General features: G+C 39.6%; 1 protein-coding gene across 1 annotated transcript; it reads left to right on the top strand.

Moving 5' to 3' along the window:
* The first annotated feature begins 87 nt into the window (after positions 1-87).
* Positions 88-18,633, top strand: SAMM50 (SAMM50 sorting and assembly machinery component). The gene is made up of 15 exons (XM_002191078.6): positions 88-243; positions 2,474-2,584; positions 3,633-3,734; positions 4,208-4,295; positions 4,799-4,905; positions 6,723-6,853; positions 7,055-7,142; positions 7,642-7,770; positions 8,411-8,482; positions 9,564-9,650; positions 10,967-11,037; positions 11,451-11,518; positions 12,317-12,463; positions 13,503-13,644; positions 14,387-18,633. Exons 1-15 carry the CDS (start codon positions 223-225, stop codon positions 14,430-14,432), a joined length of 1,410 nt encoding a protein of 469 aa, XP_002191114.1. The 5' UTR covers positions 88-222; the 3' UTR covers positions 14,433-18,633.

Genomic DNA, 18,633 nt, shown 5'->3' with positions numbered 1-18,633 from the left:
ACGTAAGAGAATTAATACAGGATAGCTTTCTGACATTACACATATTCATTGTAACATTTGCGAAGCCCTCAGCGGCCCGGCCCGTTCCGCCGGCCCCGCCCGTTCCGCCGGCCCGGCCAATGGGCGCGGGGCGGGCCGGGCTGTCATGGCCGCCCCCGCGCTGCGGCCCTGAGCGCCCCGAGCCGCCGGAGCCGCCGAGGCCGCGCCCGCTCCGCCGCCGCCATGGGCACCGTGCACGCCCGGGTGAGCCCCGGGGCCCTGGGGATCGCCACCCCCGCGGGTGGGGCCGCCCAAAGGCCGCAGCGCTCCCCGCCGCGCCCCCCGGGCCGGGGCCGCGCTCGGGGCCGTGCCCGCCTCAGCCGCCCCGAGCCCGCCGCTTGTGCCGCGCCCGGGCCCGGCGGGGAGCGGGGGTCGCAGCCCCTGCTCGGAGGCGCCTTCCCTTCGTTCCCAGCTCCTTTCTGGGGTGTTACGGGATCCTTGATAGTGGCGGCTTGGAGGTGACCTTTATGGTCGTGCGGCCACCGCTGGCAAGGGCAGGGATATTTTTCACTGTCTCGGGTTGCTCCAAGCCCCGTCCAACCTGGCCTTGGATGCTTCCAGTGATGGGGCAGCCACAGCTGGTCTGGGCAACCGGTGCGGGGCCTCACTACCCTCATGTGAAAAATGCGTATTTTATGATTGGCTTTTCGCAAATGTTACAATGAATATTATATGTGTAATGTTAGAAAGTTATGCTGTATTAATTCTCTTACGTAGTGTGTTAAATGTAGTTTTAAGTTCCAACATAATGTTAAAATGGAGACTGTATACACGGGGGAAGTTTTTTTTTAGGAATGAGATACTTGCTTCGAGGAACACCTAAATCTTCCAAAGCAGAGGAATGTATGGTTTCTTATCAGAAGAAGCTAATTCCTTCAGGCCTTGCTCAGACTCAAAGACCTCATGGGGATTAAAGGAAACAGTTGACATACAACAGACAGAGTTTCTTGTTTAGAATAGAATGTGTGCATAACCATAAAGGATATATGAATATGCAATAAGTGTATTGTTTTAAGGGTGATTCCTTTGGTCACAAGGCATGCTTTTCGTGACTTAGTGTCCGAGAGCATCCAGACGTCTGTAATTCTTCGCTTTTTGTTCTCTTGTAGTTGTCCTAACTCTAAACTTTATTACTCTAATTGTATTATTATTTTTATAACCATTTTATTATTATTAAACTTTTAAAATTTTAAAAACCAAGTGATTGGCGGTTTTTACACCTCACAAAGGAGAAAAAATTTACTAAGTACAAAATTTCTACCTGTAGAATACCTCTAGAATACCTTTTTCAGGTCCTTCCCAAGGCTTTCCTCCAGCTGACCTCCCCAGGCAGGTGGGCTGGTAGGAAGGAGGCTGGGGAAATAAAAACGACCCAAAGCAAACAAAACCCAAAACCAAGCAGCTGAAAAAGGACAGTGCAAAGAGAAGCGCCCTGGTGAGAATTGGTGGCTGGAGCCTCGCGTTGTTTGGAGAGGGCTGAGGGGCCTCACATGCCTGAAATCATCATGAGGAGATGCACAAATCTCCAAATCCATCTACCAGTGCTTAAAGAAGAAAAATAGAGGTCTAATTGTTCAGTTTTAAGGCTGAAGAACAGCTGTAGGGAGCTGCCTCCAGTTAAGGCTCTAGAGTATATAAATACCATGACTAATGCAATTTCTGTTTCAGGATTTTTTTCTTCTGTTCTCTGTTTTGTGTCCATCTGTGGTGTGAACTGCTAGACAATATTGTGTGGATACACAGTGTTTCACACTTGTCTGAAATTTGTGGCAGTGGTAAAAGCTTTTGTCTTCCTTTAACTTGATTTTGAGATGCAACAGCAATTCGCTCTTCAGGAAAGCAGCTATTCTGATAAGTCTTCTTTTAGGACTCTTTCAGTTGTAGTAAATAAAGCCATGCAGTGTTTCATTAATGTGTTTGGCTCTGATGGTCAGAACCTGAGGTTCTCGAGCCGTATTTGAAAGGTTACCCCTAAAAGAAATACTGAAACATAAAGGCAAGCAAATGCATGCAAAGCAAACTAACATTCTGAGAACACACTTTTTAAAAATTGTTTGACATTCATACTTTTCTGTCTCCTCAAACCCAAACTAGAGAAGTGACAGCCTGAGTTCTTAGTTTTGTTTTTTTTTTTTTAAGAAGGTGGAATTCACCTTTTTGCATAAAAAGCTTGTCTTAAAAGTTAAGGCTATTTTTTTCAAGAATGCAAAGTATTTTTCGGAAATCATTCAATGTGGAAGCTGTTTAGCTCCCGTGATAAATTTCAGCAAGCAGGTAGGTGTCAAGTGTTCAGGTAATTCCTTTCATTTTAGTTGTCTTTTGCTTTTTTCCCTTAGGATTTGATGTTGAGAACCATGGGGTTTTCTCATTTACAAAAGGTGCCAATCACAAATCCATGTACCCTACTAAATGCAGTTTTCTTTTATGCTTTCAGAGTTTGGAGCCTCTTCCAATGGCTGGGCCAGACTTCGGTGCCTTGGGAGAGGAAGCTGAACTGGTTGAAGTTGAACCTGAGAGCAAGCAGGAAATTCTTGAAAACAAAGATGTAAGTGCCTGAGCAACATCTTGAATTCTGTGGGGAGAAATAAATACCTTGGCAGTTTGTTTCAGGAATTGGGCAGTAGTAGGAGGTTGCTGTTATTTTCCTATTGTATTATATATGAATGCACAGAATCATACAGATATTTATGATAGAGTTACTGTAATCTGCATAGTCTCTTTTACAAACTCTGGTGTAGAATCGTGGAATTGTTCAGGTTGGAAAAGACCTCTAAGATCACAGAATCTTAACTGTTAACCCAGCACTGTCAAGTCCAGCACTAAACCAAGTGCCACATCCATGTGGTTTTTAATCCCCCCAGGGGTGGTGACTGCCCTGGGCAGTCTGTTCCAGTCCTTGGTAACTGTTTTAAGCAGTGTTTTTTTGACATTTACCCCTAAAATTATAATTCACTGCAAATATTGGAAAAATAAGGGAAATGCAGTTGCTGTACTCCATTTGTACTGGAGTGGAAGGTGCTGTGAGTTTTACAATGAAATTGTCTCAGGTGATGATGTATCAAAATGGAAGTGTAAAACCTCATAATGGGAGTGATTTTCAGTTGCATTTCAAACTGCACTTCTTCTGTGGTAGTGATGGTTTTAATAGAGTTTAAATATTTGTGGCTTATACACTTGTTTGATTTTCTTCTTTTAATTCTTTGCTTATGTATAGATGATAAAAGAAGTAGCAACTAACTATGGCTAACTGCATAATTCTATCTTATGTACTTAATGCTTTTGTGGTTTCTGCAGTTGCTTCTTTGTCCATACAACATTTATAACTAAAACCCCAGCAGCTGCAGTCTGTCAGTCTTTCTTCTGCTACAACCAGTGTTAGCTTTGGTGTTAGAGATCTCTCTTCTTTCATTTTCACGTTGTGGGAACAACATTCCAGAATCGTAGAAAGCAGTCATTTCTTGTGATGTAGGTTAGCAGCAATTAGCCCTAGGAATCATCAGGGTTTCTCACAATAATTTTTGTGCATTTGTGACCTTGATCCTTGTTATTAGATGCAAATCCAGTACTTGTGTGTAAAGATTTGGTGTGTTTAGGTGGTGGTTCAGCATGTGCACTTTGATGGACTTGGAAGGACCAAAGATGACATCATCATGTATGAAATCTCTGATGTTTTCAAGGCAAAAAATCTCATTGATGTAAGTGTTGCAGTGAATAACAGACTTGCTGTTAAAAAATTAATTAAATTTTTTTCTCTCGTTTTCCTGCTTTGGGCTACTCCCTTCAGACATGGGTCAACTCTGTCAAGAACAGGGGCCCCCTAAATAAGTTGTAACTACTGGAACCTATTTGAATAACTGTTTTAACTATTAAAGTAATTAGGAAGCAAACTAATGAAAGATATGAAGGTATTGAGACAGATGCTCTGGATTCAAATTATTTCTGCATATGCAAGTGTTAAAGTGGTTGTGTTCTGTTTTGAAGGGGCACACGTGTATGTCTTTAGATACAAAATCTGTGAATATTTTACAACTTAGCTGCATTTTAACTAATTTATCCTCATTATTTTTTGTTAACCTGAAAGACACAAAGGGACTAAGTTATCTTGAAAGCCCCTTCCATCCCAAATATCCTCTGATTCTATGACTGAGCTACTTTTCTCATGCTGTAGGTGATGAGAAAATCACACGAAGCTCGTGAGAAGTTGCTTCGTCTCGGAATCTTTAGACAGGTGGATGTTCTGATTGATACCTGCCAAGGTGTGTATTCCCTCATTTATCCTCACCTTAGTTTTCATATATTCATACCTGTAATATATATTTTCCTGTCTTGTATACCTTTATATATATTTTAGATGAAGAGGTGGGCGTGCTGTGGATACAGATATCAGTTATCCCTATGAAGGAAATGTATTTGCACATGTTTGTATATATGTGTAGGTCCATTAGTGAATTTTCAGTTATTATAATAATTCCAGTAAGCTTTCCTTAATCCACAGTTTCAAGGAACATGTGAAGGAAAGCTTGAAAATGTGTCCTGTACTTGTATTGCACATCACATTGGCATGAAATGATTAAAGCCAGTAATCCTATGACTGAGTCAAATTTGCACTCACATCCAAACATCCTTTTCTCAAGCCATTTCCCTTTGTAGCATGGACTTATATTATACCTTAACTCAGTTCTCAGATAATTCAAGTAACCTGTCTGCAATTTTTAAAATATCTCTTTAGCGATAACATGCACTTCATTTATTTCTTTAGGAGATGATGCCCTTCCAAATGGTTTAGATGTGACCTTTGAGGTAACAGAATTGAGAAGGTTAACTGGGAGCTATAACACCATGGTTGGCAACAATGAAGGCAGCATGGTACGGATTATTTCAAATTATTAGTAAGGCCTTTTGATATTTCTCTTACTTTCAGTTTCAAGCCTAATAAGGAATTTGGTGATCCAGTCTTAATCCAGCCTTACTAAGACTTTGTCAGGCCTTTGTGCCAGGCTTTCATTCAGCCAAAGCCTATTTTGTAGCTTCCAGCTCAGCATGTTAGTTTTTTAATTGTTGAAACTTCTTGAATTATTTCTTTGTACTATTTAAGATGTTTCATCTACTGGAGAGATTAGTAAGGAATTTGGCATTGTGTTTCTATGAGATATACTTGAAGTATTTTTCTTTTCAGTCAAAATGCTTTATATTTGACTTAGACATTTTTCTTCTTTTTCTCTTTTAGCCTGGTATCAATTATTCTGGGCTGTAGGTTTTCATGAATTCTACAAACTTTGGAACTTGTTTTCATATGACTCAATTAAGGATGCATCAGATTAAAGTCTTGTGTGAACAATATTTACCGATTGCCCCAGGAAATACCAGCTGTACTGCTGCTCTGTGAATGTGCTTTTATCAGAAGTGCTGCTCTGAGCAGGTTGTGCTTTCAGGTGCTCATCCTGCACCCTTTTTGCCTTCTCACTTGCACAGGGCAACTGTGCCTGAGGCTGGTGGATAAGCCAGATCAAAGGGCTCATCCTTTTCCTCTTAGGGGTATTTTTAACCTGGGTAAGATCCCTCATGACTCAAGTGATGGTGTTTTGCACAGGAGCCAGCTCCAGGGTGTTGTGGCCTGAAGGAAACCAGCAGGGAATCCTACCTGTTGCTTCTAGTGCTGCTCAGAGCTGACTGAAAGCTGCTTGTGTTTCTCTTTTTGTGCTCAGCTTCCTCTTCTGTTTGATTTTAATTTATCACAGAGAAGTAAATCTCATGAATGCTCTAAAAGCATGACTTGTATAGACTGATATTGGCAGCCCAGATTATGTTTCCTTCAGAGCTGAATAGATTTATTTATTCTAATCTAGTACTTCATACTAAAAGCCTTTTCTCTTTATGGCATAATAACCATCATTACAAAGCTCAAGTTACTGGTTTGCTTCCAACAGCTGTCAGACAAAGGCAGTCAGGATTTGGGAGTTTTTTAGTATTCTTTTCCACTAAAACACACACCAATAGTATGGTGGTAGTGTCTGTGTTGGGAGGAAACCCGCTCCATGTTTTCTGCCAGAGGGCCAAGAGCTGCCTGAAGGATGCAAGGAATTTGTGTTAAGAGTAGGCAAAACTGTTCCAGTAGTTTCTAGAGAACTGTAGAGTTGTGTTGTGCCACCATCAGGTCTGGTTGTTCAAAACAAAACTTGCTCAAAACAAAACTACAGGGAAGTGGCTCCGTAGTGATAATTTCCCTTGCTTTGGTTCTGATTTATTCTCCCTGACAGGAGTTTTTCCTGAGGATCAGTGGGAGAGTCTGCAGTTGCATAGCTGCTGCTTATTGTACCAAAGATTTGTTCTCCAGGGCTTTGAGGCAGGCTTGGGGATTTTCCTGGAAGTAGCATCCTACTGATGGCTCAGTGAGAGTGCAGATGAAGTCAGCAGCTACTAAACAGCAATAAAAATTGGATATTTTGATTGTAACTTGCACTGTTGGCTTTTGCTCTCTGCCAGTGCAGAGAGAAAACTGAGAAAAAACCCACATTCAATTACAAGTATTTTTAAATACCTTAATTTCTAATTCTCATGTTGTCTCTGTCATCAGCATATGATTAAGATGTAAGACAGCAAACGATATAAAATGTTATGATGTGGGGAGGTTTTTGTTTGTTGGTCTAGTGTTTGGGTTTTTTTTTAAGATTTGTTTTCTGTAGGTGCTTGGGCTCAAGTTCCCAAACCTCCTTGGACGTGCAGAAAAGGTGACCTTCCAGTTCTCCTATGGAACAAAGGAAACTTCATATGGCCTGTCCTTCTTCAAGCCGTGGCCTGGAAACTTTGAAAGAAAGTACGGGATGCATTTTTCACTACTTCTTTTTTTAGTGAAGGAATATAAAACAATTAATAAGATCTTTAACTGAGTAAGAATTATATTTTTTCTTTCCTGAGCGTCTGGTAATGATGTAGCAGAGCTGGTTTCTTAAATTTTTGTACTTATTCAGAGTTTCCCTGTTTCCATTTCAAACCTGCCAGTAATGTTGTGTTTCAGTTTTGCAGTTAATGTGTACAAAGTAACTGGACAGTTCCCGTGGAGCTCTCTTCGAGAAACAGACAGAGGAATATCAACAGAATTTAATGTGAGTGTAGCACAAGTATAACACATGCTTCATTTACATTTCAGTTGAGCTTTTGAAAGTATTTAGTTTACTTTTTGAATAATTGAAGCACTCATGCACAGGGCTGACTTGTCTTTATTTGAAAGAGGTCAGTGATTTGAAAATGACAGAGGTCATGCATCTTCTTAGATTTTTTTTGTTACAATTCAGTCTCATTTTGGCCATATAAAAATGCCAATATGTTTTTCTTCAATTTTTTTTTTAATTATTATTTCAGAGAGGGAGCTGACTGCCTAGCTTATTGTATCAGCCCAATCCAAGATATTTTTCATTTGGAATGGATTAATTAATGTGCATCTAACTCTCTTGGCTGGAGCAGAATTAGCATAACTCTGAAATGGAAAAAGGTTTCTCTGTGTTTCAAGAAATTTGGGGAGAAAGCCATAGACTCAAATATAAAAAATATTTATTTTAATTTTGTAACAATTGTTTTCATGACTTTCTCAATTCTTTATTGTAGTTTCCCATCTGGAAGACCAATCACACACTGAAGTGGGAAGGTGTGTGGAGAGAGCTTGGCTGCCTTGCTAGAACAGCATCCTTTTCTGTTCGAGAGGAAAGTGGACACTCTCTAAAATCTTCTCTCTCTGTAAGGCTTTTTCATGATAATATTTTAAAAACACAGTGACTTTGAGTCATCTCATACTTAGGAGTGATACCAAAGGAGCTTTTTGTCTTTGGAGGGAATGTGTATTCTTCCTTCAGACATCTTTTGCTGTGTCTGGTCATTGCCATGGAGTAATCAGGAGGCCCAAAGGGAGAACAGGGAATCACAGTTGACTGTTAGGCTTTGGCTTGTTGCTCCTCTGTCTCACCTGCCATCTCTTTTTGCAGAATTGCATTGCTTTGTAGCAGACAGGAAGAGAAAATTTCCTCATCCTAAGCCTTTTGTAAAGGTTCTCCCCTATGCCAGCTTCTGGTCACTTGCCATCTTTCACTTACAAACTGTAGGAGATAAGCTCTTTGCAGATTGGTGGGTTGCAGTTGGGCTGCTGCTCTGTTTCTGGTGTGTGCCCTGGGCAGAAAATATGCATTTCATGTGGCCTGTAAATGTCAAAGAAAGCCAGTCTGCAGGCATATTGTTCCCAAATCCACATAGCTACACTAATCTTAGCTGGAGCTGTGTTTGTCTTCACTGTTTGCATAATTTTGGAAGGAAGAAAATGTTGTCACTCCAAGGCATTCAACAGGTATGAGAACCTAACCGAAATTTTTTTTATTCTTTTCAGCATGCCATGGTAATTGATTCCCGGAACTCCTCAATCTTGCCAAAACGTGGTGCTTTGCTGAAAATTAATCAGGTAGCTTTAAATCATTTGTGCTATTATTGGGGTTTATCTGTGTGTTCAAATAAGTCTTAAGTTATCTAATTGTTGTTCATGTCAACAATGTCTAAAGTTAGAAATTAATCTAAAATTGACTAGGAGGCAATGCAGAATGGTAATTACCTTTTCTGTTTACCCAGAGTGCCTTTTAAAATCATGAAACTCTTTTTTATGGTGGAAAATTTTCATTTGTATGCCATTAGTCAAAGAGCACAGCCTCTCCATCAGCATTAAATTATTTATTAGCTGAGAGACACTATCCTTGACAGTATTTGCACTACACTTTCAGTAATTAGCCCTTCTTTTTTTAACACTGTTATGCAGATTGCCAGGCTGTAGTCCTGTTGCTGCTTACATAATTTCTATGTCTGAGAATTAAAAATGAAAGACTGGGTAAAAATAACTCTCCAAGGCATATGCATGTATCATTTTGGTTGAGAAAAATGCTTTTTCCTCTTGTTACAGTTAGAGCCTTTCTAAAAGTTGTCTTTTCTGCTGTTTGGTAATACTTCAGAAGCATTAATTTCTCTAATGCTTTAGAGGCAGATTTGAATTGCCACTGGAACTAAAAGTAAGCAGCAATGTACTGTTGTGAGTGAGAAAAGTGGTTGTAAGTCAAGATATTTAGGTTACTGTGTCATTTGTTAGATCCTGCCTCTAAGACTAAGTTAGTTCTGTCACTTAATGAGAGCTGAAAGTAACAGATTGTGTCATGCCCTTCTTCACCACATGAAATCTTCTCAGATCTAGGAAAATACAGTCTTGATTTTGCATGCTGCATTTTCCAGCTCCATTCTATTTTGCCTTAATTTACAAAATGTCTTGGAAAGCAATAGTTGGGTTTAATATTTGGAAAAAGAAAAAAATGCAACTCATTATTCTGAGGCTCAGAGGTTCATGCATGGCTCAGTCCAAAAACCAGCTGCCTCAGCATGCCAGTGTTTCTGTATTTCTTGTAAAGAAAAACACTGCCTGTGCTGATGCAGACGTGCTGAACTTCTAGAGGAAAGAAACATATAACATCTGTTGCAACTTCCATTAATTTTTGTCTTTGCAGGAGTTGGCTGGCTATGCAGGTGGAGATGTGAGCTTTCTGAAAGAGGATTTTGAATTTCAGTTGAATAAGCAACTTCTCTGGGATTCGGTAAGCTTTTTAGAGATATTTTAATAATTGACCTGAGGTTTTTATGGGGCTATTAAACATGTGTCTTACCATTATTTTCCACTATGGATTAGCAAAAAGATTCTGAAAAATGGCTGGATTAGATCACTTGATTCTGTTTTCTGGAAAATGGGCTATCTGTATTTTTAACTTTGTGTTCCTGCTGTGCACAATCACTTGAAAAGTGGAAACTGTGGAGAGAACTTGTTTCACAGTTAACCATAAGAATGATTTTTCTTCCAGAAGTGATGTTGGTCATGTCTGTGCTTTGTGGTCTTCCATAGAAGGGATTTTTCATAAACCTTGGAAGTTTTTGAAAAACTTAAAAGTTTTAAATCTTCATGAATATTCTGTATAATATTGGTTTAATTTCCTTTTTAATTAAAATGTCGAATATATAACTATTCATCTTGGTATCGCAGCATGTAATTGTTTCTTGTGTTTAAGATTATTGGGAAAAAATGGGAAGGCTGATTTCAACAGCATTGATTTAGTATTAGGTGGAAATAGGACTTTGAATTGAAATACTGAAAAACTGAAATAAGGATTTCAACATATCCCAGGAATATTTCTAACTGAATTTAGAAAGAAGTTTTTATCACATGGAGATAGTGCAATAAATTCTTCTCAGAGCTGAGTGGGGAATTAAACAGCAACTTGCATCATGAAGATTTAAAAGTCAGGGGTTACAATAATTTCTATCGTAAAGATATTGACAGTAGGTGTCACTGTCTATCAATAATACTTCTACCTGGCACACAGGCAGCAAGCAAATGATTAAATCTGTTTATTTCAGTGACTTGAATTGCAATAATTGCTTTTAATAGATAAAGAGTAACTCTGTATATTTATTTGATGTCAGTATAGTGACATCACACAGAATGTGGTTTCATGTAATTATAAGGTTAATTTATAATTGTACATTTTTGTTAGCTGCTTGTTGGACTCAGTCTCCTGTGGGTTTCAAATTGCCAGGAATAATTGATGTCAGCAGTGTTGTCTAAATTCAAGACATGAAAATTCTCAAGACAAGAGGTGCTGGATGAAGTTGAGTGCTCTGTTAAGCTGTTGTTGAAATAGCATTTGGTTCAAATGTGCTATATTGACATTTTCAAGGCACAGCACTGCATAAAAGAAAGAGGGCAGCAGCCATCAAGAGTTTCCTGAAAATCCTCTTGCAAATGTGACATACAGGGTGTGATATCCACAGGATATGAGCAGCTGTAACTCTGGGAGACTGATGGGGGCTCTGCCTGAGGAATAAGTGCTAATAAACAACTTGTTTTTTTTCTCCAAAGGTTCTTTCAGCATCATTCTGGGGCGGAATACTGGTACCTATTGGAGACAGGCCATCTAGTATAGCTGACAGGCAAGCTTTTTAAATGTTTGGGGCTTTTTTACAGTCAACAGAGGTATTGAACATAGAAAATTCTGCACAAGAGAAAATAAGTCTCTTAGTAGTTCTAAGGAGAATAAAATGTTTGTAGTTAGCAGTAATTGCATGTTCATAGTCAAGCCATTTTCATATTGGGCTGGTAAAAATTTATAATTTGCTGTGTAGTAGCTCTGCCTACCCATATTTATGGTTGCAAAATGGTATTTAAAACCTGCAAAATTCTGTATCAGGCATAGATTTATTCAGACACAAAGCCATATTGTGACTCTATTCACTCTGTAGCCAATTTTGCCTTCTAATGCTGGTGTTTAAAGATTACATTATTAAACTTGTTACAAAATCACCTTTAAGTGAAGCATTGAATTAAATTTATCTGTATTCACTAGGTTTTACCTTGGTGGACCAACAAGTGTGCGTGGATTCAGTATGTACAGCATTGGACCCCAGAGTGAAGGTCTGACACTTTTTAAATCCCCTCCTCTGACAATACTGTAAATATTGTGCATCACAGAGAGTCCTTAAACTTTGTATAACCTGATAATAGTTACACTCATTCTCTATTTTAGAGAGGTGTTATGGCTTTGATATGCTGTTACAGATAATGGGATAAAGCCAGATAGTTCTTAGTTAAGCTGTGATTAATTACTAATTATATAAACCATGTGTGTGTTCACACTTGCACACTTCCAGTGTGTCATTTTAATTAGTAAGCAACCTTCAAGCTGGAAAAGTTCCCAAAACATGGTTATAGCAACAGTTTGTTTGATCCAGCCTATGTTCAGGTAACTTAGGGGAAAGATAATCTGCTCACCAAAGGTGTTTGGAGTGCCAGGAGCTTCCTCAGTTCTATTCCTTACTCTGCTGTTATCAGTGGATTCAATATCCAGTCTGTTTTGAAGTTAATAGTTCAATTGTATCGACTGCCCATTTTTACTACCAAGGAAAATATTGCAGAGGTGATCAGGAGGTAATTCTGATGAACTGCCATGCCACAGGCTGTTCTGATGAGGAAAGGAAGAAAAGTGCACTTCCCCTGGAAGGTTTAAAGAAATGTGGAAGTTCTAATTTTTCAAACTAATAGTGGTGAGTTTGGAGTGAGTTGGAAGCAAATGGGAAGAGCTGTAAAGGGTAGAAGTTGAATATAAATATGGAATGTGAAACAACTTGTGGATGTGTTTTTGTACCTTTAACAAGTGATTCCTTTAATATGTTCCACAGTAAATGCCTTTATTCCAACATTTTGGCCAAACAGGTGATTATTTGGGAGGAGAAGCCTACTGGGCTGGAGGGGTGCATCTCTACACCCCTCTCCCTTTCCGGCCTGGCCGCGGAGGGTTTGGAGACCTTTTCCGAACACATTTCTTCCTTAATGCTGGAAATCTCTGCAATCTCAACTATGGTAAGACTCAACAGAATAAAAAACCCTCTTCTCTTCATATAAAAGCAAAAAGGAGAGTTGTTCTGTGTGTGTTCACTCAGAAACACTTTGTTTACTGCATATATTTTGTTGCCTATCAAAAACCTGCTGCTTTTAGTTTATGTATTTGACAGATTGCCAGTAGTTTATTTAGCTCTCTCCATGATTTCCAGCACAACTTGTAGGAAAGAGAGCCAGGAGAGTAATGGTAGTGTCTATGATGGGTTTTTTTATGTCTATGATGATATTTTAGTGGGGTTCTGATGTTTACTGGGTGAACTAAAGAAAAAGTGGTGGCAGTAGATGAGGGTGTGGTCGCTGATGGGACTCTTTTTCCCTCCCATCTCTAACTCTATTCAGGATACATTTCAGTGTATTAATGTATGACTTTTCAATATGATTTCAGTCAGTTTTAGAATATAGTAATATTTGATGTCTGCCTCACTTGATGTAAGAAAGGTGACATTCATATAGGAGGGAGATACTTCAATCAACTTAAAATAGCAGAGACCCACTAAATCATAGCATAGGGTCCCAGAATGGTTTGGCTTTAAAGGGACCTTAAAGCTTATCTTGTACTCCCACCTGCCGTGGGCAGGGACACCTTCCACTATCCTAGGTTCCTGCAAGCCACATCCAGCCTGGCTGGATGGCAGTTCCAGGGATGGGAAAAACTTCTCTGGGCAACCTGTGCTGGAGCCTCAGCGCCCTCACAGGGAAGAATTTCTGTCTCATATCCAGTCTAAACCTGTTCTCTTACCAGTGTGAAGCCATCCCCCCTTGTTCTGTCACTCCAGGCTCTTGTCAGTAGTCTCTCTCCATCTTTCCTGTGGGCTTCCTTCAGGTAGTGGAAGAGAGAAGTAAAGACATTGAAATCTTTAATACTCATTTCCTTCTTCTTGCTAGTAGGTGCCCTATAGTGGGACATAGAGACCAGCCAACAATCCAGCTGAAATCACAGTGTTTGTACTCTGGTTCTGCTCTCTTGCTGTGCTGCTCATGCCTTGGTGTTTGGCTGCAGGTGACGGTCCCAGGGCGCACCTGCAGAGGCTGGCAGAGTGCATCCGCTGGTCCTACGGCGCGGGGATAGTGCTGCGCCTGGGCAACATCGCCAGGCTCGAGCTCAACTACTGCTTCCCCATGGGAGTACAGGCTGGAGACAGGTTGGTGTGCTGCACCAGCTTCTGCAGAGGTTCCTGCACTGCTGGCTGCTGTCTCAGAGAGAGTTGTGCCTTGTGGTTTTGTTGTCCATACCAACAGAGACGTCTCGGTGCTGCTTTCCCCTCCCGCTTTATTCACCTGGGTTTCACAGCTGGGTTAAGACTTTGCTTCCCAAGTGCCACAGTTCATTTACCTTGAGAACAGCTGTTGAAATATTCAAATAGCTGTGCAGCAGCTTCATTTCTCATGGAGAAGTGATCACTCAAACAGCTTGTGGGGTGTTCTTAAGCCTTCTAAACCCAAATGATTGGATAAATACCTCATTTGCTGTCTTTGATAAATACCTAGTTTAACGGCTTTGCTTGAAAAATGAAAACAAGTTTATAGAGAAAAGAAGAACAAATTCATTTGTTAGCAACCAATTATCCTGCATCAAGTAAATATAATATGCAATAAAAAGCTTCAGGAGGCCTGTTCTTGTCTGTGAGTATTGTGTGAGATATCCAGTCTTTCATACAGGAGCAGGATTGTTTCTGGAGCAATGTGAATGTATAATAGCAATTTCAAAATTATGGGCTTTATTTGGAAATGTAAATGCTCCATACAGATGACAGATTGTCAAAACATTTATTTTCAAAAACCTTTGTCAGCTAATTTGGGGGATTTGGGGATGAGGATAATTGATTTTCATTTCATTTGTAATTTATATATCACTTACATTGTTTATTGTTTGTTTCTTTTCAGGATATGTGATGGTGTTCAGTTTGGAGCAGGAATAAGATTTCTATAATACAGAAATATTTTTCATCACGGAATGAAATTGTGCTTTGGAGAAGAAATCAAGACTATAATATAATTCAAAATGGTCCTTTTTCCTTGAAATGCAGATACACAGCTGAGTGATTTACCTCTTGGACTTCACAAGAAATTAAATAATTATGCTCTAAAGGTTCATTGTACCTCTGATTCTTATCAAAGATGGGAGAGTCTTTGTAGGAGTCTATCTCACACCTTTTAGTTGTTGGTTTTTTCTTGAAGTATTAAGCGTTCTGTCAGATACTGGTTCTTGGATATGGTTCATATCATTAGAGTTTTACTGGTCTGCACAGCCTTCCCTTCTCCAACCACAAGTCCTTGAAAAAGCTGTTACAAGTAAAAAATTACACCATTTTAATGGTTCTAAATGAATCAAAATGTTCTGATTTGAATATGTTTCACTGTTATAAATCACCTGTTTAAATGCCTAAAATCTGAATTGCGTACTGTAAAAATTCAAGTCATCTGTCTAGCATAGTAAATACTAAAATTATAATTTTGAAAGGTTCAGGGTTCTGAACTTTGAGTGTTTTAATGCTCTCAGCAAAGCTGTTGATTTATGTCTAGCAGCTGCAAGAAGTGTCTCCAGACATACAAATGTTGGAATTACCTGGTTTCTCTTTGTGTCTTTCTCCTGACTTGTTGAATTGCTAATTTCATCTCCAAGTCACCTCTGACTTTATCACTTGGGGTATAATCCAGTTCATAAGGATAGACTTATTTACTACTTTTGTCCTAACATCTTTGGAGGTAGTTGCATACTGATGATTTTTATGTGTATCAACCCTGTATTGTCATGCTGAGAGAATGTGAACTTGGACTTTCCCTGTCTCTACATTCACTCTTTTTTGTTGTTAAGTGTTGGCAGGTCTAAAATCACAATACAAAGAAGATTCTGGGGGAGTAGAACAGAAATACATGAGCTGTTAAACTGATTTTTTTTCTGCTCAGCCAAAGACAGCTTTGGACATGCTGGTGCTCTGCCTGACTTTGCTGAGTATGTCAGGAGTGCCATGAAAGCCCATTCCCAATCAAGTCAGCACTCAAACTCCACCCTTTTTAAAGAGAACAGAGTTTTAAACATTGCTTTAGCATTGGTATGTATTGCTGTTGGTGTAACACAGTAATTAATCTGGTTTAGTTGATAATTCTCCAAAATATGAGACTGGACTGTCTGGATTTGCAGAGCTCTGCTTGATTAAACATCCTTCCCCCCTTATAAAGTAGCAGCACTAGGCTTACAGATGTTCAAAATGGTGTGAATGACAGAAGTCAGCTGTTTCTAATAGCAAAATTTGATATAAAAAAACTTTTTCAATGTGTTTATCTAAAAGATACTGTAGCAAGTACATATTTAAGCTAGCATTTTTGATGATTCTTTTGTTGTTATGAGATAAAATATGAAATTATGTTAAGAATGTCAACAAATGTTATTAGTTTTTTCCAGCACTATCGACATTTTGACATATAAAAATATTTTTAATGTGAATGTTTAGATACTAAAATACTGTTAGGGTTTTCTCCTAGGAGTTCAAAGTTAGCTGCATTCTGCTGCCTTAAGAGTTCTATTTTGTGCACACTGTGTTGGGCAGGCCTAGGGAGAGCCCTGGACTCTGTGCACACCACACACCAGCCAGGCCACAATGAAGCTTTGAGAGAACTCTGTAAGCATCAAGGGAGGAATGGAAGAAACTGCTGAAGGCTGAAGAGATCTTCTGAGCACATCTTCTGACAGACCTCACAGCTGTGCCACTCACCAGAGAATTGTCCAGTTGGATAATGAGAGCAAAATCACATTCCATGAGGCTCCACCTGCATCACTGTTTTCCTACTGGCATTGCACTAGGTTGAAAAGTAACATTTTCTTACGGCACACCACAAGTGCACAAAAGCTATTCAGTACAGAAAGTATGTCTGAATTCCTCTGGGAGAAGCATCTGCATTATGTAGTTGCTTCTATGGAATATTGTATGATTAATACATTTCCATTTAAATTTTGCTGCAGAGGCCCAGATACTTAAAATGGGTAAGGTAGAAATCAGAATTCCACTAAAAGCTTCCATAGTGTTCAGTTGGAGAGCAGCTTTGGGCAGATCTGAATCCATGTTCTTTGTGGTTGTGCTTCTGCCCAGAGCTGAAAGGATAAAAGGAGTAAGGGCTGCAGTCAGAACTGTGATTCAGAAGTTTGGTGTTTGTTTAAATAGACAGTTTTTGATATCATTTACCTGTGGAGTAGTGAGGATGCTCCTGCTTTTCACGCATGCCACTGTTAGGGACAGCAAGGTATCAAGGAGTGTCCCCAAACAGCACACCTGGAATGTACTTGTGGCCTCCTGATTTCATGTGAGCAGTGCTGAGGCTGTAGGTCCCACCAGGCTGGCAGAGTCCCTTCAGTTGTGGTCTTAATTCACTGCTTGCAGCCCTTTCTGGGGGCTGAGGGAGGCCTGGGAGGAGAGGATTGTTTTGGGACAAGGTTTGAAGGGTTTCAGTGATGTGTCAGGGCACTCATGAGCCTGTGAGAAGGTGCCAGTAGCATGTCAGAAGTATGGCACATATTTCCATCACCACTTCCAAGACCGTGGGTGGTTTCCAGCTGTTCTGCTTATATTAAAAAGTTGAAATTGCTCTTTATATTTGGAAGATCTGGTGTTCTCAGGTGCTGTTAATGAGTAAGTTTCTGGGGGGCTTAGGTGAAGGTGGGAGAGGAAACTGGGAGGTTGTGAGAATGTAAGGAGCAGGTTTGCTGCCATAATAAGGGCGTATTGGATTTGAAAATACAAGCTTTAAAAATAAATTCTTGTGCTGACCTCAGTAATACAGAAGTGTGCTTTAACCTAAGTACCTTTGCTGTCACTCTGTGCCTTTTTTCACACAGATCTGGCTGCCAGTCTTTGCAGAGGTGTATCAGCTAAAGTTTAGTACTTCCTACATTTGCAAAATACCTGCTGGTTTTGTCAGGCATTTGTGTAGAAACAATTGTCCCTATTGTGCCTTTTGAGGAAAGTGTCCCAAGACTTTCCCATGTGTGATCAAACACTGGAAAGTGAGGGGAGGTCAGGTTGGCTCTCTCTTCTCTGGGCTGGGTGAGCACTCACATGAAAAAGTGTGAATTTTTACTGTGATGTTATGGGGAAAGAAAACACCATGAGTCCTTTGTGGGACTATGAAGGAGTTGGTCAGATATCTCAAAGATTATCCTAAACATTGTAGGAGAGAGCATAAGAAAATAATCCCAAAATTACAGAATTTCTGAGCGTACACTACAGTTCTGCTATTCTTGTTTTCAAGAGAAAACAAACAAAAAAAAAAAAAAAAAAAAAAGAAAAAAAGAAAACTGTGGCTGGAGTTTGCAGCCACAGCTTCAGTAGGAATCTTTTCCAGGAGAATTTCTGCACAGCTTCTCAACCATGGCAAACTTGTTGAGATAGTGGATGTATGTTTTGTGAGAGCAGTGCTAAACCGCTTTTAGCAACTGCAATGATGTTGGATTATTTTACTGTAATTGGGATGAGACACTTTGCTGAGTGTATCCTGTGCTTTCTTCTCTTGTTAAGCAAAAAATGCAACCCAAAGGCAACGTCTGCATGGATAAATGGTCTTTTGTACAAGCTTTTCAGGTAAATAGAATACATAATGGAAGACACTGTGAAGCAAATCTGGCATTAGTTAGGTGGTACATTTCTGCCTCAGTATTTAATAAGTAACATTATTAACCCTGCCCCTCCCCAGAAAAACCCCAAGCAACAAATCAAACCCAAACACCAGCAAACCCAAACACACTTTCATTTATCTGGCAGACCAAGAAGAAAAATTAACTGTGTCTTGTGTCTTTATATCCAAAGTCAGTACAGGTGGTGTTATAATAGAGGAAGACTGCAATGGTTTGCTGCTTTAAGGAATGGCTGGATTTGCCTTGCTTTAATATCTGATGAAGAGAGACCATATATTCAATTTCACTGTTACTTTGTGAGATATGTAATTACAGTAACCTCAGGCGGTCTAAAATTTTGAAAGCAGTATAAAGTGCTATGAGGTTAAAATAAAGGAAGCAACACCTCTATCAAGAAGAAGGTGAGCAATGTCAAAATGAGCAGATGTGGATTCAGACTTTTAAATGTTCTGCTAAATACTAAAGTAGCAGTTCAGCAATGAAAATAAAAACAGATTTTAAACAA

The sequence above is a fragment of the Taeniopygia guttata genome, chromosome 1A, assembly GCF_048771995.1.
Source record: "Taeniopygia guttata chromosome 1A, bTaeGut7.mat, whole genome shotgun sequence".
In the NCBI taxonomy this organism is placed as follows: domain Eukaryota; kingdom Metazoa; phylum Chordata; class Aves; order Passeriformes; family Estrildidae; genus Taeniopygia; species Taeniopygia guttata.
The sequence above is the reverse complement of the archived record's forward strand: the minus strand, read 5'-3'. Positions and strand labels throughout refer to the sequence as shown.